At 43.1% G+C, this 23,589-nt stretch overlaps 2 protein-coding genes across 5 annotated transcripts in view; one reads left to right on the top strand and one right to left on the bottom strand.

Annotated features, from left to right (window-relative positions):
* Positions 1-23,589, top strand: part of EGLN1 (egl-9 family hypoxia inducible factor 1) — a 595,298-nt gene that overhangs the window by 33,963 nt on the left and 537,746 nt on the right. Inside the window, exons 5-6 of one of the 4 annotated variants that reach the window (XR_007509863.1) lie at positions 158-581; positions 2,212-2,928. Coding sequence is in view for 1 of the 4 variants with exons in the window: in XM_049831370.1 (XP_049687327.1) it covers positions 158-222 (65 nt within the window). In the remaining 3 variants the exon portion in view is untranslated. Of the gene's footprint in view, positions 1-157; positions 2,929-23,589 lie in introns of those variants that run through there. The other 3 variants (XR_007509864.1, XR_007509862.1, XM_049831370.1) reach the window with 3 other exon arrangements.
* SPRTN (SprT-like N-terminal domain) lies at positions 14,273-23,444 on the bottom strand. The gene is made up of 5 exons (XM_049831368.1): positions 23,112-23,444; positions 21,624-21,723; positions 20,708-20,836; positions 16,873-17,140; positions 14,273-16,569 (listed from the first exon to the last, which is right to left on the bottom strand). The coding sequence occupies exons 1-5, from the start codon at positions 23,402-23,404 to the stop codon at positions 15,839-15,841; spliced, it is 1,521 nt and encodes a 506-aa protein (XP_049687325.1). The 5' UTR covers positions 23,405-23,444; the 3' UTR covers positions 14,273-15,838.

Below are 23,589 nucleotides of genomic sequence, written 5' to 3' on the forward strand. Positions count from 1 at the left end.
CAAAGGTAAATACCCAGAAACTCTGGATATTCTGATGTACTAGACAGTCTTTGAAGTACTCTCTTAAAACTAATCTAGAAATTGATGTAGCAATTCTGTAGACTGTACTTTGATAAATGTTGAAAGTAATACCAATTTCCTTTTCATATTTCTGCAGGTGAAAAAGGTGTGAGGGTTGAACTTAATAAACCTTCTGACTCAGTTGGGAAAGACGTTTTATAAGCCTTTGATTTAGCAACTCCCCTTGCTATTCTCCCTGATAAATCTTGATGCTATCTATTAACTTTTGAATGTGAATAACAAGATAAAGGAAAATCAACAACAAACCAATATTTTAATAAAGAAGCAAACAGTGTTTCAATGTTGCATCAAATAGAAGGTTCTTTGACTGCTGAAGCATTGTACTATGTGATTGTGACTCCAGGCCTGTGACTGCTTATGTGAAGAAGATAAGCAATCAGTAAGAAACAGCATATGCATCTGGACATAAATAAGTGCCCTACATAGAATTTGTCCATCCTTATATTTTGCCAGACCTGTCATCCAGCTGAATCCAATTCATCTCTCCCTTTTTTTATATGGTAAAAGTTTGAATTTTGGGTAATTTTTGTATGACCAGGTACAGTTTATCAAAATTGAGTCTTAAAAAAAAAAAAAAAGAAAAACTGAAAAAAAAAAAAAGAAAAAAATTACAGTATTCTCCAAAATAACATGGATCTATTTTTGTAAAACTGTTCATACTGTTCTCCTCTGCCATGAAAGACCTAATTTAATGTAAGGGTTGCCAGTAACTGATAATCACTTTAATTTTCTTTACACCTTACGTCAGAAAAGGAGCACTTTAATTACCAGCTAAAAACCTGATTGTTTTATATCATATCTCACACTAATCTTAACTTTTAAAGATTGCTGCTGTATTGTTTTTTTGACTATGTCCTCTTGAACCTTATTAACAGAAGCAAATCAGTATCTCGCTATTAGTAACATTCAGTTTGTGGTTTTATGTGTTGAATCCACAGAGGGGAAGTTTCTGTCTCTTCTTTGTTTTTTTGGTTTGGTTTTGTTTTGTTTTGGGGGGGTTTTTTGTTTGTTTTGTTTTGTGGGGTTTTTTTTTAAGTGACTGGCACTAAGTGAACTTGACACTATCGGTTGCTGTCATTGGCTTTGGGGACCTGGTAAATACCATCAAGTTACAAGAATATACAAGGGCTTTCCTAGGCTATTAGAGGTACCCAGAACCTCCTTATGTACTTGACAGAAAATTTTGAGCTTTCTCCCTTTTCTAAAGAATACTTGCCACCGCCCTTTCCTTTGTATATAAGTTAATAGAATATCTAAAATTCACTTTTTTTTTAAATTTCCTTTTCAAATGTTGGTGTCCCATGTAGTCTGTAAGTTGACACCTTGATCTATTATATAGTATCAAGGAGAGGGTCGGCACACTGAAGCTGAAGTGCATCACTGTAGGCTCCTTGTGCAACACATCTTTAGGTTTTCGCTGTGCTGAAGGATTTCAAAAGGCACTGCCCTTTGATCAGTACTGAGGAATATATTTAGTAAGAAAACATTTACTTTCTTTTACATTGTTTTCATTTTATCAAGGAGAGGGGACATCACAGAATAGAAGTGAGATGTGCAGAAACTTTGATACTCTTATTTTTAAGAAATTAATGTTTTGGACGCTGATTTTTTTTTTTTTTCCCTTCCTCTTCTTTCTTTTTTTTTTCCCTGAGCTTTAAAAGCTTGAGAAAACAAAAGCAAACCGATGAAAGACAGCATTCATATTTATAGGAGTTTGGGGGTTGATCAACTTATCCACTGCAGTTTTCTATCTGTCCCTTATTTCCTTACTTAGCCAAAACAATGTGAGTGTACAGAAATATTTCTGTATATATTACAACTTGTGACAATTTTAGCATCTGTATAGTTTGTATTCAATTAGAGACCTTTTCTATGGAAAGCTCAGTAATTTTTTATTAAAAAGATTACTATTGTTCATGTAAAACATGAAAAAGCTAATTGTTTAGTAACAAACTGACAGAAGGGGGGGGAAGAATCAGTATTCGTATATCATTTAGGAGAACCAACAGAAATCCCAGGGTTTTTTTACTTTGCTTTTCCTTCTTTTTTTTTTTCTTTTTTTTTTTTTTTTTTTTTTTAATAAGTTCTTGCCCTTTACAGTTCTCTTCCTCTTTCCTCTTTTCTTCCCAGAAAAACAGACAGGATACCTTTACTGTAAGTGCCTCTGCCAACCTGGCCAAGGAGTGCAAATCTTCATTACTGTCTGGTCTGCAGTGCATTTAGGCTACTAATGAAACAAGCAAAAAAAAGCCACCTCTTCTACTTCATCTTCTTTAGTGCTACTTTATCGGAGGTTTGGTTGGTTTTGTTTTAGAAATGTAAGCATAAGCCTTTAAACTCATTTCACTCCCTCTGTAATTCAAACTTCTGCAGTTACATGGCGTATCAAATTCTAATCACACTGTAGGTTTGTGCTTGCCAGACAGGTTTAAAAAGTGCTTAATTTTTCACTCCATGTAAGTCGTTACAATAGGGTCAACCAATCAGGTCAGCCATTTCTTCCATGTCTTTAGAAACTGTTCATTTCATGTCGGTTGAACATTCAGTCTTGAGCATCACCAAGCAGGTCCTTGTTTTAAAACTATTTTTTAAACTGTCTTATGATCTGTATGTGTCTAGTCCTGGTTAAAGATAAAGCTTCATAATGTTATTTTTATTCATGATGTTAGCTGGCTGTGAAATATGAGACCTTTATCTATAGCAGGCGAAGAAATTCAGGATTCATTTACAGGTTGCCTATAAAGTTGTGTAATTTGAAAAGCAGTGTTCATTATGAAAGAGCTCTCAAGTTGCTTGTAAAGCTAATCTAATTAAAAAAAGATGATGTATAAAGGTTCTTGAAAACTATGTGGTTATTTGTAATCTTTGTAACTTTTAAAACTACTCCGTAGCAACTAATTTATAAATGCCCCCTGATAAAGGGGACGTGGATTTTTGGTGGGTTTGTGGAGGGTGTTTTGTTTTGTTGTGGGTTTTTTATTTTTAAATCAGAGCTATTTCTGCTCTGGAGAAGGATCTCGGGTTTGGGAGGGTTTTTTTAGACTGCCTGCAGTTACCCGGGTGTGGTGATCATTTTCCTGATTATTTTCTCCCTCAAAAACAGCACCAAGTTTAGGCTGGCTGGAGAGTGATGAAGGACATAGAGGCAGCTCTAGTTTATTCACCACTTTGTTGACAGGTACGTGGGGTGCAAAATGAAAGTCCTCTTCAAACAGGATTTGTAAGGTTTAGTGGGAGCTCTTCAGTTGTACGTGCCTCCGAATGAATTATGAGCCCTTTGAAGACGGCAGAAGAATGGGTAGAGTCTACAGATGCCAGCCCGTACTGAGATGCCACACCATTTCCCTAAGCTTTTTGATGAGCTTCATAATGAGTGTAATCAAGGAAACATCTGGCTGGCTGTGCTTCTGCTGTTTTTCTAACTCTTGTGAAGCCCCCCTGCGTGTGCTTGGCTCTCTCGTGATGGTTCAGGAAGAGTTACCTGGATCTCCAGATGAGTCTGCCAGCCTTAGTGCACCTTTCATGGCTTAGTTCTGCTCTGAGGTGATGGTTCTTGCCAGTGTGTTAGGCTGAAACCTAAGTGCAGCAGCACTGAGCTGATCCCAAAGTGCTTTCAGGCTTTTTCCATGCTTCAGTGCTGTATAACTTCTTACATGTTCTCTTGAAATAGCCCCTTCCCCATCTTTGTTTTACATTGAACAAGGAAGAATCCTTTCTAGCACTTACAACCATCCTGAGCAGACCTGATTTTATTATTTTTTTTAATTATCGCATTGTTGAGCACAATATGCTGAGGGATCATTTTGCATAGTGAAGTCAAACACTGCAGCAGGGAAAGAGGGAGTCTCTCATGGGGGTTTCTCAAAAGAAGGACACTTGCAAACCTGAGAGGAAGCAGCTGGCAGCCTGTATCTTCCGTAAAACATCTGGCTCTGCTGACCACTTTAAGGTCAGGAGTGGGAAGGTCACATCTCTAAGTCATACTGATAAGTATAATCAGGCTGGAAAGTACCATTTTTGTGCTTGCTGAAGGCTTTGAAGAAGAGAGGAGAGTGCTAAGTGACAATAGCAACCTCAAAGTCTCCAAACCCCGCAAGTCCAGCATGTGTACCTTGCCGGCTGGTGTGCAGATACACAACTGCCTGCACTTGCAGATATATAGTGGGAATGTAGTAGTACTGAGCAGCAAAGACTTTGAAGAAATTCATGGGACTTACTGGATTTGGATCTCATCTGCTTCCTTTGGGGTGGGGGTAAGGGGGTATGGATCTGCAGAAACTTGGGTCTCCCATCGTCAGCTTTCATATAAAATAGTCCCTTAGATTTGTTTTTTTGCAGATGTTAAGTAGAGCTTGAATGTAAGCAATTACTTCAAATGCGTTGAAGTCTGTCTGTGCGTTACACTGCTGCAGGAGCTGTGTTCACCCTGGAGCATCTGCTGAATCTGAGTTGTCTGACCCTGTCTGGTGGGGGTGGGTGGCAGCTGACAGAAGCAGGTTCAAGGTCCTCTGTCCTACCAGACAAAACCAGTTCCAGAGAATTTGCTCTGTTGACTTTTGCTACCACCTACTCAGTTCCATCAAGTGTTTCCCCATCGCTTTGAAGTTGAGTGAATGTACAGCACATTCATCCCTTTCCTGAAATAATTAAAAAAAAAAAAAAAAAAAGCCTATGGCTCCCAACTGGACGAGCCACATACTAAGAGTTGGCTATTAAAGTGGAAGGGGCAGATGAGATGCAAATCACCAGCCTACTGGGGATAGACTTAGGTCCTCAGCAGGACAGGGAGGAAGGCACGAGGTGAACAGGAATGGTAAAGTAGGATGGGAAGAGACTGATGCATGAGACCAAGATAAAACAATATGGAATATGAAACATGCCAAGTAAAAAAATTTGCTATAGGTGTTTGCTTTGGGGAGGAACGAAGTGGGAAGAGAAAGAATACACAATATGTTTGCCTCAGGAAAGACAGTTGTTGATGCATCCCATCCATCCTTTCTTTTCATGGATGTGTGTTGCAAAATAGCTTATTTTTATCTCTGCAGATGAGAGGTGCGTAACTTTTGGCTTGAACCAGGAGTTGGTTTCCTTGTCTGTCTTCCAGTTGTAAGTTGTTGGGCTTTGCGAATTTTTTTTCCCCTCTTATTAAATGTGCAGCTCAGGATTGAACTTCTACTCGTAATAGTTTATGGGTTCTTCTGGATAATTTACTATAACCACCTTATATATAATACGGTGATAAATGCTGGAAAAGGTGACCAGCTCATTTAGCCTATAAGCCCAGTACCAGTGTCTTCAGGTGGCTGAAAGGTTGCAGGACATGCCTCGCACCTGAGTGAGGGGGGATGTAAAACACACAGAGGGACTGACAACTTGCAGGTATCACATGCAGGTGCCTCACTGCTTCAGGGCAGTGTCTAAACTGGAAAGCCATGATTTCTTTCAAATGCAGTTGGGGCTGGGAAGTAAAATGTCATCTCTGAATATTCACCATGTGGATCCAGTGCTGCTTGTGGGACTGTGTGTGTCTCGGTGTGGTTTGCTGGGGTGGAACCAGTTCTTCTGGGCTCATTTCAAGGGCTGTTAGGGTTCAATTTTATTTTTGCTTTTAAATAAAAGATGAATCCACAATAACTAAAATGGAGAGATTTGACTCCTATTCACAAACAGAAAGCCTAATACCTGAATATTGTATTGAGTTGTGAGCTGGTATTTCACCACCTAAAGAAAGCAAGTGTCAAACAAAAAGCCAAGCAAAAAAACCCCAAACCGACCAGAACTATCTTGAGGCAGGTCACTTGGGTTGTAAATGTATCTTGCTTACATTACTGTATGTAAGCAATCTTTGTAAAGCTATTAATAAAGATTACATTATAGCAGAGGACATGGTAGTAGCTCTAAGAAACATAAGGAAACAGCAATTGATTAATTGCTGTTGCAGTCCTGAGAAGTTTTTCCGTACAGTGAAGACAGGAGTGAATGTGTCAAAAAGCCCCAACAAACCGCTAGTCAGCAACAAACTAAATGGCATCTCCCCTAAACCTGACAAGTGTGGACTTGGCTGTTGGTGAGGGCAGTACCTTAGGTTACTGGAACTGAAAGACATTTGAGAAGAACCATTTTTATTTGAGCACTTAACAACATCCTTGGGCATCAAGGTGGAAATAGTTTTCCAAGGAAGATGATTGTGGACAGCACTAACATCTGGCAAAGGGAATCGAGGCCATAGGTATTAACAGAATCTGTTTTCTGCGATTAGAGGCCAGTTGATGGTGTTCCTGATAGCAGAGAGCAAGGTTTGAGCTCTTAGATTGGGCATATTTATTTTCCCTTCACTTTCCCTTCCCCAGCCACAATGTAACACTAAGTAATGCGGTGCTGGGCGCATGTTCTGCATTTTAATGAACAAGCAAAAGCTGTAGTAAGCTAACTCTGTCCAGTCTTAAATTTTTGTTGTATGTAGAATGCTTTAAGAGGGTGTAGGTAGCCATTTCTAAACTTCTTTGATTACTTTTCTTTTTCCCCACTTACACTCTGAGAACATTTAGTCTCTAAGAAACGCCTTTAAAATGGCACAAGCAGGAAACAACTGTATATAGTCAAGAGTCGCTGCAACTTCATCACCATGCAGTGTCACGCAGTGACGTAGCCTGGGAAGGTCTGCATTTTCTGGTAAAAATTTTCTTATACAAGTCCAGGAGAACATGGAGGGGAGGTTTTGTGTGATCCTTGTCGTGTGTGGCTCAGGGAAGGTGCCCACGGCCGCGGCTGTTACTGGGGATGGAGGGATGCGGGGATGCAGGGATGGAGGGATGCTTTGGGAACCGGCTCCCAGGGACAGCTGGAAGCAAGAGTGAGTGACTGGGTCCCCCTGGTGTCCTCACCGGGACAAGGCTGCTCCGTAAGAGCAGAAAAAGGCGTTTTTAGTGTCCTAGAGAAGGCAAAGACAAGTCGCTCTATTTTAGGGGGAGGATGTTGTGCTGCACAAACAAAAGTTAAAATAACTTGTAGCAATCAAAGGATGTGTATTTTGGTTGGGAGGCTGTTTTTGTTGGTGATTACAATGGCGTAAGCTCTCGTCGAGGTACTCACGAGGCAGCTTTAACTACAACTAAAAACATCCACCGGCGCAGGGATGAAGGGAGTAGGGGAAGTGGTTGGTTACACCTCCAGTGCTTACAGTAGCTTTGCAAATTTGCTCTAGTTTCCTCAGGCGAGAGTGCACGGAGAACAACAGCTCTGCTTCCGACCTCCCCGGCACGTTCCCTTGCCATTTCTGCTCCCGCATGCGCGTCGGGGCCTCTTCTGCCCCTTGCTAACCCGGCACTTTTGCATCCTTCCAGGCTGCCTTAGCTCCCCAAGCATCCCACATGCTGTCAGCCGAGCTGCCGGTTTTTATGCTACACCCCTTGTGCTGCTGTCAGATTAAATTAGAAAATACTTGGCTGGGGAAAATGTTTGCGTTTAATTTTTTACTCTGAGATGAAGGCTGGCAGCAGCCTGGTGCCTGCCTTTTCAAGGTGGTCGGGTGCTACCTAAACCCTTGGCTCAGAGTTGCAAAAAAATGCCTAGAGAGAGTGGCTACCAAAAGTCATGGGCAGCAGCGTAGCCTCTGGCCGCTGCTCCCACCTGCCCTGAGCTGGTGCTGCTCCACAAAAGCTCCGTGTGGCAAGCTGCTGACCGTCTCGGGGAAGGAAACGAATCGTGAATTGCGGAGGGTGCTTCTCTTTTGGCAGAGGTGGGGGGATTATACACGACGCAGCTGAACCCTGGCAGTTCACGCGCCATACCCTTCAGCTGGCACTGAATTCAGTGTATGTAACCATGCCAGCATCGCCCAGGAGCAGTTTCACGCCAAGCTTGGGGAGGCTTTCTATTGAAGAAAGAAAGGGAGAGACACAAGGAGACTGGAAATTGGTGCAGGATTCACAAACAGGACGTTTACTTGTCAACCTCCTGAAAATGGTGTCGCTTTGACACAAATCCACAGCCACATGTGAAAATACGCTCGGGGCTGGCATCAACCCAGCATATAACAACTCAAAGCTAAGTGAGGATGCTTGCCCAACAGCAGAGACCTCCAATCCCTCTCCTCTTCCTAAAGGAGTTAAGGCAGCTTTTCCCTCAGTGCCTGCTGCAGGGTGGGCATGGACTGATGCCGACCCTATGCCGTGGCTCAGCGCCTGTGCTGCTGAGGGTGCAAAGCCGCAGAAGTCTTGGGGGAAGATAACGCTTCTGGAGTCTGTAAAGGGACTAAGAGAAAGGCTGCATTAAGGCAATTTTTCTGTTTTCCTCCAAACTGAGGTCTCCTCATTCCTTCAGGGGATGCTTGTGTCTGTAACGCCTTGCAAACAGCTCCAAAGTCATGGCATCGCTTACCACTTGGGACATCTGTCTGCTTTGACAAAACTGCATTTAAAGACTCAAGTCTCAGCCTGAACATTAGCAGTAAGACCTCTTGGGTGGTGTCCTCTTTACCAAATTGCCTGGGAAATGTTGCCAGCTAGCTTGAATAGTCTTTTTAAGGTTTTGCAGTGCCTGAAATACCTCCCATCTCCTGTCATCTGATGCTTTTCCTGCCTTCTAAATCTCTTACAGGTACATTCAGAGTTAATTACATCTGAGCTTTAATTCACGCCATCTGCAGGGCTGATAATCCTCCCCCCCCCCCCCAACTCCCAGCGTGGCTTGGCGAGGAAGCAGCAATTAAAATCTGCCTTTCCAGGGCAGGCTGTGAGCTGTGGTGATCCAGCTTGGCAGGGCAGAGCTTTCTCACACCCGTCTTTGTCCCCTGACGACTGCCTGGCTCCTGCCTGAAGTCATCCAGTCTCTGATGCATGGTGGGCAGACTTCTCCCTCATGGACATGATCTGGGTGGTGGCGGTGACAAGGGCTGCCCATGGCAAACCTTGCAGGGAGAGGAAGAAATGGTGCAGCTGGAAATAAACTGATAGTTAGAGATGATGTGAGCACTCCTGTGCCAGCCCAAAGGCAAGCAGGTGGATGCTAACGGCCTTCAGCTGTAATTTCACTCTGTCCTGAAGTGCCCGTGGGGTTGTTAGGCAGGAACCCAGGACTGTGGAGGTGGGAAGGGGCTCCTGGAGAGGGTCTGGTCCAGCTCCCCTGCCCTTGAGCTGGCTGCCCAGGACCACGTCCCGTTGGGGTTTGAGTATCTTCAAGGATGGAGACTCCACAACATCTCCAGGCAACCTGTTCCTGTGTTTGACCACCCTCACTGTAATAAAGCTGTTTCTTGTGTTTAAATCACATTTCCTATATAGGAACTGCTAAATGCAAATCAAAGGAATAACCCAAACAATTCTTAGCAGCATATCCTGCAGAAGACAGCAGATTTAAGACCAAAGTCCCTTACTCACAGCTTTCCATACCCCACCTGGTACAGGTGCCATCCCCTCTGAAGCCCCTGGGGTGTTTTATCCTGAGGAGGACTCTTCCCTTCGGATGTGTTTCCATTCGCCATCTTCCAGCCCAGCCCAGACTTCATACCATAGCCTTCCACCGCCGCCTTATCTGGAGCAGCCCGTGCCAAGTTGTGTGGTCCTGTCACACACCAGGGAGTTTGTCTTGCTGTTGGTTGAAAACCAGCTGTGCAGGGTAAATACCACAGCCCCTAAGACTCTTAGGAGTAACGCCTGTAAAAGAGCAAGTGTGTGCTGGGTTGTACCTGGAACAGGCCAAAACCATTGGACTTGGTAGGCTGCACTCAGAATGAAGGGGCGTTAAAAAAATAAACTGCTCTGGTTGAATTATTTCTTGCTTCTGGGAAGTGCTGCTCTCGAGTTGACCAAAATGGCCAGGGCTTCCTCAAGCCACGTGTGGGTGCTGCGGGCAGGCTGCGTCCCACAGGGCACCGGCTGCAAGCAAGTGCACCCTCCGAGCAAGGGTTTTGTACGGCTTTTTTGCTTTGTGCCTCTCCCAAAACACAACCCACACTCTCCTGGTGAATCGCACACGGGTGGCAGCACACCCACCGAGCGGATCCTTCTGGGAAGAATGCGGATTATTGCTGGGAGGCTTCTGGGAAGGGACCAGGGTGGTCAGTGGGAAGGCAAAGGAGGGGAGCAAAGCAGTGGAGAAAGAATAGAGAAGCCCCATGGCTGTTCCTCCCATTAGTAAGTTGCTGAATGAAGCTACCAGAAGAATTAAAAACCCCAGCCGAACCATATTCCTCTAGCTAAGATACTGTACCAGGACTTCACTGAGCTCTAGTCCACATCTTACCCCAGACGCTATGTGACTAGTGACAGATCTCTGAAGAGAAGGTACTTGCAGTGAACACAGAAATTATGGTCCAGAGGTTGATGTCATTTAAAGAAAAATAAAGTATTTACTGCTTCTAAATTAAGCAACGGGGGAGTCAAATATTTGTTGGTTTTTGCTCCTTCATTCTTTCTTATGCAGTTTATGAAATGTCATGTCTAAGACTTACTTATTAGGACAAAAAAGCAGATGAAACGATGTGAGTGAAAGGGGGATGGATGGGACAGAGACAGGGTGAGCTATTCAGGCCAAGCTCCTGCACCTTCTTAGTAACTTAATCTAGTCTTAAAGCAGCCTGGCCTGGCAGAAGCTAAAAGGGAACAGAGGGATTAAGGCCACAGCCATCTCCCTTTTTTAGCTTTCACACCTACAGTACAGTACACTACCCTTTCCTCAGCCTGTCGCACCCCTCCAGCTCCCCGGCTTAGCTGAAGCATGGGAGTTAAGTTTTGTGGTTTCTAAACCCCTCTGAGTTCCTACAACTCTGTCCTGCCTCTGTTGCAGAGCTGGGTTGATACCAAATGGTGCTGAAAATTAGATTTTTCGCTGCAGTGGATGCAAGTGGTGCGGTATATGTAGACCACAAAAGGATGCCTTTTGGGTTATTCACTGAGCCCTGAACTAGAAAAAGGAGCTACTGTCTCATCTTCCAATTCCCTCTTGCAGCAAAGCTGAAAAAAACACTCACAGAAAACCCAGTTAGTTGTAAATTTACTTCTCAACTCCCAGCTAGTTGCAGACCTCCCCCCACACTCGCCCATTCCTCCTCCTTTAACTTCTTCATGCTCCAGTCAGGGTTTCTGCTAATCCATCTTCAGCACAGGTGTAGCTGAAATACAAGCCTGCTAATTCTGCACTTTCTGTTCTTTCCCTGTAAAGGCTGGAGTGGAAGAAATAAGTATTCCTTAAGTGCAAGGAGTGCCGCCTAATGGCCTGTTGAAGAATCCCAAAGCTCCACACAGCTTAGTGTCTTGCACTTTTTTCCATATACACCCATATATGAAAACACGCACAGCGTTATTTTCACACACATATTGAAATGCAAGTCTCATTCACGGCCTGTCTACCCACAAACTATGCTTTAAGGGTAATATCAGGTAGAGTCTTTATGTTCATATGCAAACAGTTGTTTCTTTAAGCTCAAGACTTCAAAACAGCTGTAATAATCCACATACAAGTAAGAACTTGGGTAGTGTAGTTTGGAGTGTAAAATTCACGAATGCTGCTGGAGAGCAGCTGTTTCACTGCTGGCATTACTGTGTCAGGCAGCAACAATCACACCCTCATAGTGTAGGTCAGATGAAACCTCAGGAGGTCACCCAGTCCAACCTTTTAGTGGCCTTGCAATTTAAGGTGGCAAAATGCGACAGCTGATGCATGGACACCGTGCTCAAGGACGAGTGGATCCAGCAGCGATGAAGCAAACAGCTGCGGTGGCAGTTTCTTAAAATTCCCCAGCCAAAGCAGTCTGCATCATCCCTCATCACCATGAATTCCTCCAACCACTTGAGAAGAGACGTCCACCTCGCTTTTTCTCAGAAACTCATTGTTTGTTCTTTCCTGCTGTCACCCTTCAGTACAGTGTAACTTGCTTTACTTTAAGGATGTACAGGGAAGCTGCATGTATGGAAAATACAACAGATCCGAGGGGCTCCAGAACACGTGAGAAAGAAGAAAATCCCTACAAGCCATTTACTCTATTGCACATCCTGCTGCTGCAGCAAAAGCTTGGAGTTTGAGTAACTACTTTGTATTTCAGGAATTATTCCCTAGTTGTGCAGTTACAACTAAGCCCTCTCTAGCGTTTGATTTTTAAAATACTGTTACCCAGTATCCCTTATTACTAACACTGGAGCAGGGGCAGGTAGCATAGCCTGTTCCAAATGAACAACATGTAGTTGTTCTCTTGAAAAACGTTCCTAGAAAGGAGGGTCAGGTAACCAATTCCTACACAGTTTGAGCAGCAGCCCCTGCCCTGTCTGAGAAGTGTACTTCCACCTAGACGTAAGTAGCCTGCTCATCAGCTTATGCACAGGCATTAGGATTGAACTTGCTGTAAGAATACACTTCCCATGCGACCTAGATATCCCAAGTGAAAACAAACAGTGGTTGGACTACTGGAGATGGTAAAGTATAGAGGAACGCAAATTATCACCTTTAAAACATGTTATAAAGCAGACTATTTCTATTGCATCTCTTCTTGCAAGATACCAATTCATTTTTATTAGTCCAGAGAAAAATTCTACCTCCTCCTCCTTCATCAGACCTCATCAAGTATTAGGAAAACTTCCTAGGTAACATTCCCATAAAGTAAAAAATACTTGAAAATATTTGATCTTCAAGATTTCTTTCCTGATAACCAGTTTCAAGGCAATGTAAGAGCAGCCTTTTATTCTAATAATGAAATAGCTAAATAACCCCCACGTAGGTAGTTTAACCTCGGGAAATGTTATCTGAATCATTCTGAGCAATTCCAGTAGATCACCACAGAATGAGATTGCTTTTGCCTTTAGTTTGCAGAAACATTTGTTGACAAATAGCACGCACACGTTTGACCTCTCGTACCTGATTTGTCTCAGAAATCAAGTACATTAACTCATTTCTCAGATTTCCAGTCAGGCAACTTATTTTTGAAGTTCAGTGAAGCATGTTCATTCAAGATTCATTACTAGTTTGTGTTGTTATAGACAGTATCTGAACTCACTCAGGACAAAGTTAACTGATATAGAAGATGAAATTTCTCACCTTTGACCCAAATTTACCAGAATATTTGAAAAACATACCGGTAGTCATTGTTGTCATTGTAGGAAGGACACTGTATTCAAAAACAAAATCTTACAGAAACAGCATTCACAGTAATATATCCAAAAAAACGAGGCCATGACTCAGTAACAATAGCCCACGATAGGTAGCAACTGCAAAGCCTATCCACCCAGCTCTTCGTCACCTTTCTGTCTGTCTAAGAAAGATCTTGGCATCATAATACTTCATTGTAAAAGCATGCATGGGCAGAGGTGATATTTTTCCACATCTGTTCCAAAATTGCTCAGTTGTTTTGAAAACAGATCTATTTCAGGACATTTGTATATTTGAGACAGGACTTGCCTAAAGCTTAAGTTCCCCCCTGCCCCAACAGGCTATACTACTCACTGAATTCTACAGGTCGATTCCCACATTTGTTTTCTACTTGTTGTTCAAATGAACGCCACTGATATAAGAGACAACACTGGAAAAAAAAATTCTATTTAACAATATGCACAATCCTCCCTTCTTTACTCTTATCAGTTGCAGTGGGAAAGACAAACCAGGAAACTGATGAGAACAATAGTAAGGGAAATCTCTCAAAAAATGCTTCATGGTGTGAGAGACCATTCATGATATGAATCTAGTCCTCATCTTAAAAACATATGATAGTACAAATACTTCTGAGTAGTACTGTCCTTGTAAAAGTCAAGTTTCACTGGGAACACTTGACACATACTGCAGTTTTAAGAAGGAAGTACGGAAAATTAACATGTCAAATCAAGTTTTAGAATCAGTATTTGTAAAAGTTTCCACAGAGATGCAACAAAAGTAAAACCGTACTAAAAGTATGATGGAGAAGGCAGAGTTTGATGCAGTCTATATTCACCAATACCTGTTTTTACAGGGACATTTAAGAAGCAAAAATGTTAATACAGAAAGGATCTATTAAACCAAGACTGTTATTAGATATACAGGTAACCACACTGGTGAGTAAAGCAAGACGGATACAACTGCCATTTGAAACCCAGGCTTAATAAAATTTTAAAATGCGGTATCAATTTATTCAGAATATGCAAAACCAATCCAGTTCACATTAAACATCTGTAGCTCAGTATTTAAAAAAATACACCAATGTTTAAAAAGAGTTAAGGTATCATTTGCCAAATTCCATTGCACATCAGTTTATTTCCCAATGTCAAAAGGGAGCAGCAAGTAATTGATTATATAAAGGCAAACATGTATGCATCCAAGGCTAATACAGCCATTTGAAGTTGTAGCAACACTATGTGAAACAGCATAATATTTTTTTTAAACAAAAATATTTATAATCAGTTTTACAAGTAAGGAATCAAGCTGTTAACTGTTTAACCAGTTAAATACTTTCAGTGCAGCAAGAGAACTATTAACATTTCAGAAAATCTATATTAAAAAGACCACATCTGCTCAGCATTCATAACTTTTCACAGCACAGTGGTTTTAGTACTCAACCAACTGTTGGCTTGTTGGATACTAACCACCAAGCTGGCTGGCTTCCAGAAGAAGCAAAACAACAACTGTCAGCTAATATCAATTTAATGCCATTTTGACCTGTAAGCACTGGAAGTTTAACTGAAAAGTCATGAAGGCTTTTATGACATGGCCAAGAACAGTCTTTACCAGTATTGCTATCAATATTCCTCACAACTTTTATTTACTAGTGTCAGGATATGGAGGTCAGTTGCTCATGCACATAAAACCTATATCCTAAAAAAACTAGTGAACTTTTAACACAGAGTTTGTGCAAAACATCAGAAAAAGTGGGTGGAAAATCTAGCTGGGATCCTGGACCAAAAGACAGACATAAGACTGAGGTTCATTAGCTTCCATTTGACCACTCCAACTTTTAACAGCATAGCTGATTTTTAAATCCTTTTTGAAAACAAGCTCCTCAAAGCTTTTTTTTTTTTTTTTTTTTTAAATTCAGCCCTTAAGTGTAGGGCCTTCTCATCTACCAAGTATCTTGTGCTTGATTTCCTAGCACCTTCATCACCCTTCTGGATTTTCTCTTTTCCTGCTACAATGCACCCATTAAACCTAAATGGATGCTTTGCTATGTTTTTTATGCCTATGTCTCTCTCATCTTTGACAAAAGCCTGTATTTGAGATTCTCACTCTCATCTATCTTTTCAAAGAGGTCACAGGTGAGAAGGACCACCTCAGAGTGTAATTGTGGCTTATGCAAAATATTTAGTGTTCCAAAAAATACATGCCACTTAATTACATTGCAGTAAACACAAGAATTTTTATCTATTAGGTGGTTAACTTTAAGAATGGCCAAAAACACATTAAAAAAAAACAACCAACCAACACAAAGGGATCTTAAGAACAAAGATGAATTAGCAGGACTAAAAATGTTTTTAATTTTTAAAACTGCCTTGAAAATACACAGTTCGGCAAGTATCCACCTTCTCTTGTATTACCTAGATTCTGCAGCAAGAACGGTGGCACAAACATCCACCTACTAAAACTGGAGTATTCAATTCTTTGAAACAGAAGTAGCAGCTAGCTTCGTAGTCAGTGCTGATGTCCAACTCCACAAGACTTGTTGTTCAGCATGCTGACAGTAGTTTAAATTCCAGTTCATAACAGGCACAAGGGAAGTAACCACAGCTAAGCAAACCCTGAGCAAAGTAGTTTTCAAGCAATGTTTTCAGCCCTGGTCCATCTTTTTGAGATGGCTTTCTGAAAGGTTTTATGCAAGACAAGAATCAAGGTGTTCATTTATTTTAGACTCCAAAACCTCAGTCTGGCAAACAGGACAACTGACTTTTTCATCCTGCCCTACAGCAGTGCTGGAACTTGCAGAGGACACTGTAGATTCAGCTTTGGTTTTCATAGGTGTATTTATACTCAAAGTGGTACTCTCTTTTTTAATGAAATAGTTTTCAAAGGCAGTTTTGTCTTCCATTTTTGGCCATTGCTGCAGTGTATTAGTAGATTCTGAGCTTTTTTTCTCAGATGCAACCTGAGCTGCTGTTGTCTGCTCAAAACAAATTTGTTTCAGTGGCCTGTTGTGAAGTGGTCTAACCCTCTTGCCATTTGCAGAACCTTGGTTTGATTTTTCGTCCATAACACGAGCAATTTTAACAGGCGATCCACTAACATTCTTGTAAGCTTTTGTATCAGCAACAGAGAGTTTAGGAAACTCACGCTTTGAAGCCAAGTTGATTTTCTCACTGGCATCATCAGTATAAAGTGGAAAGAAGATGCCACTACGGGGTGATTTTTCAAATTTTATCTCATTTTTAGGGATTGGTATTGTCCTTACTGCTGAACGATGCTGTGAACCAGGTGTTTCACTGTTTCTAACACTGCTGCTGGAATTTGTGTTTTTTTCTGAGAGTCCACTCTCTCCTCCTCCAAGTTGATATCCCTTTCCACTAAAAGGGATCAGATTTTGCGTATCATGCATTTGTGCCTTGCCTGCAAAATAAGAAGAGCAGAAAATAAGAAAAGTTAGTAACTTTTTCCATATATAAATCATGGGCTTAGTATTTTACGTGCTTCACCTGAAAAATCTGCTGCTTGAAAATAGTGTAGCAAACTAAATCTTTTGCACACAATTAAGTTGTGAAGGAGCCTAGAAATGCACAAATAAAATGCGCCCTGTTTTTTGCTACGTAACAGCAATATCTAAACAAACCTCACATAGTGGTTGATCTGCATTTCTTCAAGGAACTGTTTGGACAAAAACAGTTTGAAAAAGAAAAAAATTATTTTAAATACCTTTATTAGTTGCCTTGGAATTTGGAAGTTTTGCTGGCTGAGTTTTCTCCTTGGACTTCTTAGAGAAGTTCTCTGGCTCCTTCACTTTTGTGAATGTACCTCCACACGTCTCTTGATGCTCAACCCACCAAAAGTCTCGTGCAGAAGGTGCTCTATTCATCGAACGTTTCACATATCCAAAGTAAGGTTTTCTATTTTGACAGGGGCCGTTGCATCGCCACCAGTGCTGGCGGTACAAATCCACCTCATCATGAAAAGTATGATAGATCTAGGTTAAAAAAAAAAAACAAACCACAAAAAAAACCCCACAGTCATTCATAAAGTTTCTAGTTTTATAGCACTAATTTAATTTAATTTTAATTTAACTTAAATGCCTCTATGCAAACGCACATAGCATGGGGAATAAACAAGAGGAGTTAAGAGACGTGCACACACTTGCAGGGCTATGATCTTAGTGGCATCACGGAGACGGCGTGGGATGGCTCCTGTGACTGGGGTGTTGGAATGGAAGGATACAGGCTCTTTAGGAAGGACAGGCTGGGGAGACAAGGAGGGGGTGTTGCCCAAAGCTGGAGTGCATGGAGCTCTGCTTGGGGATGGATGAGGAACTGACCAAGAGCTTATGGGTCAGGACTATAGGGAGGGCAGGGACAGGTGACATTATAGTGGGGGTCTGCTACAGGCCACCCGACCAGGATGACCGAGCGGATGAGGCCCTCTATAGACAGACAGGAGCAACCTCACATTCACAAGCCCTGGCCCTCATGGGGGACTTCAACCACCCCGATCCCTGTTGGAAGGACAACAGCAGGGCATAAGCAATCCAGGACGTTCCTGGAATGCATTGATAACAACTTCGTTCTCCAAGTGACAAAGGAGCCAACGAGGAGAGGTGCTATGCTGGACCTTGTTCTCACCAACAAGGAGGGGCTGGTGGGGAACGTGAAGCTTAAGGGCAGCCTTGGCTGCAGTGACCATGAGATGGTGGAGTTCCAAGATCCTTAGGGCAGTGAGGAGGGTGCACAGCAAGCTTGCTAGCCTGGACTTCAGGAGAGCAGACTTTGGCCTCTTCAGGGATCTGCTTGGTAGAGTACCAAGGGATACAGCCCTGGAGGGAAGAGGGGCCCAAGAAAGCTGGTTAGTATTCAAGGATCACCTCCTCCAAGCTCAGGAGCGATGAATCCCAACAGAGAAGAAGTCAGGCAAAAACACCAGGAGGCCCGCATGGATGAACAAGGAGGTCATGGACAAACTCAAACACAAAAAGGAAGCCTACAGAGGGTAGAAGCAAGGACAGGTAGCCTGGGAGAAATACAGAGAAACTGTCCGAGAAGCCACAGTTCAGGTTAGGAAAGCTAAAGCCCTGATACAATTAAATCTGGCCAGGGACATCAAGGGCAATAAGAAAAGCTTCTATAAGTACACCGGTGATAGGGAACATGTGGGCCCTCTCTGGAAGGAAACGGGAGACCTGGTTACCCAGGATATGGAGAAGGCCGAGATACTCAATGACTTTTTTGCTTCAGTCTTCACTGACAAGTGCTCCAGCCACCCACCCAAAGTTGCAGAAGGCAAAGGCAGGGACTGGGAGAATGAAGAACCACCCACTGTAGCAGAAGATCAGGCTCAAGACCATCTAAGGAACCTGAAGGAGCACAAGTCCATGGGACCTGATGAGATGCATCCATGGGTCCTGATGCAACTGGTGGATGAACTGGCTAAGCCAGTGCCCATCATATTTGAGAAGTCATGGCAGTCTGGGGAAGTTCCCACTGGCTGGAAAAGGGGAAACATAACCCCCATTTTTAAAAAGGGAAAAAAGAAAGACCTGGGGAACTACAGGCCAGTCATCTCAACTCTGTACTCGGCAAGATCAAGGAGCAGATTCTCCTGGAAATTATGCTAGGGTACATGAAAAATAAAGAGGTGACTGGTGACAGCTAACACAGCTTCACTAAGGGCAAATCATGCCTGACAAATCTGGCAGCCTTCTACAACAGGGTTACAGCATTGCTGGATAAGGGAAAAGCAACAGACATCATCTACCTGGACTTGTGCAAAACATGACATTCTGCCACAGAACATCTTCATCTCTAAATTGGAGAGACATGGATTTGACGGATGGATCACTTGGCAGATAAGGCATTGGTCACACTCAAAAAGTTGCAGTCAACGGCTCAATATCCAAGTGGAGAGCAGTGACAAGTGGCGTTCCTCAGATGTCAGTATTGGGACCGGCGCTGTTTAACATCTTTGTCAACAACATGGCCAGTGGGATTGAGCACACCCTCAGCAAGTGTGCCGAGGACACCAAGCTGTGTGGTGCAGTTGACACGCTGGAGGGAAGCGATGTCATCCAGAGGGACCTTGACAGCCGTGCAACAAAGCCAAGTGCAAGGTCCTGCACATGGGTCGGGGCAATCCCAAGCACAAATACAGGCTGGGCAATGAGTGGATTGAGAGCAGCCCTGTGGAGAAGGACTTGAGGGTATTAGTGGATGAAAAACTCAGTATGAGCCAACAATGTGCGCTTGCAGCCCGGAAAGCCAATCACGTCCTGGGCTGCATCAAAAGAAGCCTGACCAGCAAGTCGAGGGAGGGGATTCTGCCCCTCTGCTCTGGTAAGACCCCACGTGCAGTACTGTGTTCAGCTCTGGGGCCCACAGCATAAGAAAGACATGGACCAGGTCCAGAGGAGAGCCACGAAGATCATCAGGGGGCTGGAGCACCTCTCCTATGAGGTACAGGCTGAGAGAGTTGGGCTTGTTCAGCCTGGAGAAGAGAAGGCTCTGGGGAGATCTTATAGCAGCCTTCCAGTACTTAAAGGGGGCCTACAGGAAAGATGAGGAGGGACTCTTTATCAGGGAATGTAGTGACAGGACAAGGTAATGGTCTTAAACTGAAAGAGAGTAGATTTATATTAGATATTAGGAAGAAATCCTTTACTGTGAGTGTGGTGGGACACTGGAACAGGTTACCCAGAGAGGTTGCGGATGCCCCATCCCTGGCAGTGTTCAAGGCCAGGCTGGATGGGGTTTTGAGCAACCTGGTCTAGTGGAAGGTGTCCCTGCCCATGGCAGGGGGGTTGGAACTAGATGATCTTTAAGGTCCCTTCCAACCCAAACCACCCTGTGGTTCTATGATACTACCATTTCATTCCTTCCATTACTGCTGTAATTTTTACATTACCAGTTAAAAGAGCTGAACCTGGGTAAAATTTAATCAACATTTAGCTACCATTAAAACAAAGCTTTAAAAAAAAAAAAAAAGAGACAGGATATGTAGGAATAGGTCCTGGCTATCTTGTTTGAACTGGAATAAGATCACTTTGACAATCTATCTACAATTTCACCCTAAATGATGTACTGTTTAGAATGCATTGTAAACAATATCAGTATTGTATTCTTCCTCCAGCTATTATTTTAATTGATCTTATCAGACACATTATTTTTAAATATCATCAACCCATTAGCCACTACTGATATAAATCTTAACTAAAACAGACTGTTCTTCCCCAAGTGTTATTCTGAACATGGAGCTATTCTGTCCCTGGTATTAAGTTGTTTCAAGTTTAAAACAAAAGAAAAATACTTACAGAGGGTATACTGGAAAATTATACAACTAACAGCTCACCACTTCTTCTTCAACCTGTTCCCACCATCATCCCCAACAAAATAACTATGGAACTGGCATACACTTGGATGCAAGTTTATATTGGTACCAACTATGGAGCGTCTAACAAGAACAAGTATACTACTTATACCACACCAGGCATACTAAAAAGCCAAATAAGGAAGAAACTTCTATTAAATTAGGTTAAGTGGATTATGCTTACTGTGACATTGGCTCCAGTCAAGCGATTAATACGACGCATGTGTTTGCGGAACTCTGGTCCATGAGATTCACGATCTTTGTCGTTATTAGTAACAAAAAGCAGGGCATGGATCATTTCATGCAGCAGCGTCTGAAACAATGGAAATCATTAGCTATTTGCTGAAAAACATTACATATAGTTTCAAAATTAAGCTGGAAGTATTTTACTCCTCTACATTTATCTCGGTACTGATCTTATTTTCATGCATTCACACATGTTCAATCTGGGTCATAAAAACATAATACTTATTCTACCTGTCAAATCCAGTTACCTCTATTCCCATACCACCAAAGCATGCTGGAGAATATTACTACAATATGTGACATTCCAAAAATGAGAAATAATTCTCAAACTTAAGTTAAATCTTTAAAGAGATGATCCCCTCTACAACCCAAAAAGAGACACTTGTAAGAAAGTTGAAACTCTACAGCATTTCTGTTCATTAAGCAATTCTGAATGTTGAGCCAACTCAAAGCAGCAGCCCTGACAGAGGCACAAGAAGCAACACAAAGTTATGTTTACAATCATATCCTATATCCTTATTTTCTGCTGTTGGCCTTTTGTAGATGAAACTACAGCTATTTTCTGATCGTGCTTTCAGTCCATGTTTGGTTTTAATATTAAAGGATAATTTAGGAGTAAAAAAGTTGGTTTTTTTCTCTTTATAAAGTCAGTAACATAAACAAGTGACTTTAGACTCCTACTCAGAGTTGCCCATTTAGAAACACAAAACTGAAAAACTACCACGATATTGCAACACAAATGTAACAATAAAGTCTGTATATAAGAACCCCACTATGAAATGTAAAATGTTTGTATGGAGGCCGGAGAGGCACGATACATTTTATGTGCAGATTCATGAGCAATCTTCAAATACCTCAACGAGATCTTTCCTTGGTCTTAACTTTAGAAGTGGCTCACTTAGACGAATGGAACACATTCCACCTCTTCCTTCGTATCTACATACTCCAGCACAGCTAAGAGACACAAAAAGAAAAATATGAAAAGCTACTTGTTTCTGTAGTACATGAAGAAAATTGACAACTGGAGTTAAAACGCTGTCCCTTTCCAATGCATGCTAGGTAACTCTGAACAAGAAAAGACACTTTTAGTAGTTGCTTGAAAAATTCCACATCATTAAGGAAAAAAAAAAAAGCCCACAAGTTCCTTACAATAAGCTGTGACTGAAATAGCAAAAGTGAAACTGTAACTTATTAGATCTCTTGCAATCACTTAATACAAATCTAGCAATCCTGGAAAAAAAAAAAAAAGATTCAAAATCACAATGGACTGTTCCAAGCTAACCTGTTTAGGAGGCAGAGGATTGTTTTCATCAGAACTCCTGATGGAGTGAAATACATAAAACAGAGGCTGGAGATTCACAGCAGCCAAAAACAATTTAACTGCTGGTTGCTGCAATTTCACCCCTCACACTCCCCCAACTTTTGACGCTTACTGAACCTTCATTTCCACATGCTAATTCAGCAGAAAACACTTTTTTTTTTTTAACCGAGTTAGTCCTCTACCAGTTCAGCATCCAAATATTTTCAAGTGTCCAAAGAGTACTGCAACCAGCAGAGCACAAGAGGGGGCAGGACTCCAGCAGCTAGCAACTGCATCAGCTGATCTGCTGCAGAACTGCAGCCTCCACTGCAAAGCTTTTTTTTTTTTCATCTCAGATTGCCTATATATTCCCCTTCCTAGTCTAAGTCTTGTTAATTTGCTATTATCAAGTCATATTTGCCCTTCTGCCATGCTGTAAAAGTAACATAAAAACTGAGAACAAGAAAAACGACAGCAATACAAGCATGTTAAGTTTTGACACACACAGCTTAAGACCAAGTTATTTATTCCAGTTTAACATCTCTCCAGTTTTGCCTGCACCAGAGGAAAAGCCACTTATGGCTGCTAAGGTCGACAAACAAAGGACAAAACAGACAACAACAGTGACCAACCCAGGTCCTGGGGTACAAACTATGTTAGAAAAGCAGGACGTTCAAATATCCGGAAGAGAAGCTGTGGCACTCGCCCACGGTGCCTACTCGCCCCAGACAGGAGCGGCACATGGCGACATACAGCTTTTCTTCCCCGAAACCCACAGCTATATGATGAAAGGAGCTGCTGCCTCTCTGACGGGCCGCAGCCTCCTCCCACAGCTCTGGCTCAGCACCAGCACGATGCTGGGGCCCTGCAGAGGCACGGCAGCTTCTGAGCCCTAAGGCCGGTGAACGCCACCGGGCAGCGCTGCCCGGGAAAGGCCTTACCGGGCCCCCATACCCCCGGCCCCCTCCCCACGCAGGGCTGCCCTGCGAGCCGAGCCCGAACACCCCCCATCCCGTCCCGCCCCCCGCCCCGGATGGCGTACAGGGTCATGCGTGGGCTCCACGACACCTCCACAGCCGCCAGCCGCCCCCAGAAGAGCGCCTGGTTGAAGTGCACGAAGAGGCCGTGCACGTCGGGGCTGGGGTCCAGCAGCTCCCAGGCCTCGTCCACCACCGACAGCGAGCGGAGGAGTGAGGGGTCCGGCGAGGCCTCAGGGCACGCCGCCGCCGCCGCCTTCTTCTTCTTCTTCTCCTCCTCTTCCTCCTTATCCTCCGCTTCCCACAGCTCCTGCAGCTGCAGGGCCAGCACGAAGTCCTCCTCCTCCTCCTTCTTCATCCCCCTCAGCTCGGCCGCCTCCACGGCCGCGACGCCTCAGCGCATGCGCGCCGCGCTAAAAACCGCCACAAACGCCACCACTTCGTTCCTAGGACGCATGCGCCGAGCGCCCTCCAACGGCGCCCCGCCTTCGGTGCACGAAGCTCCTCCCCCGCCCCGCCCCACCCGAGGCCGGCGCTTCCTCC

This window comes from Accipiter gentilis, chromosome 28, assembly GCF_929443795.1.
Source record: "Accipiter gentilis chromosome 28, bAccGen1.1, whole genome shotgun sequence".
In the NCBI taxonomy this organism is placed as follows: Eukaryota; Metazoa; Chordata; class Aves; order Accipitriformes; family Accipitridae; genus Astur; species Astur gentilis.

What these genes read in the sequence shown, in the direction of transcription:
- SPRTN (XM_049831368.1), bottom strand. Translation starts at nt 23,404, where the DNA reads ATGAAGAAGGAGGAGGAGGAGGACTTCGTGCTGGCCCTGCAGCTGCAG. An exon ending in TGGAGCCCACGCATGACCCT is followed by an intron (nt 21,724 to 23,111) that starts GTACGCCATCCG and finishes TGTGTCTCTTAG; the next exon opens with CTGTGCTGGAGTATGTAGAT. An exon ending in CAAGGAAAGATCTCGTTGAG is followed by an intron (nt 20,837 to 21,623) that starts GTATTTGAAGAT and finishes CCATTGTTTCAG; the next exon opens with ACGCTGCTGCATGAAATGAT.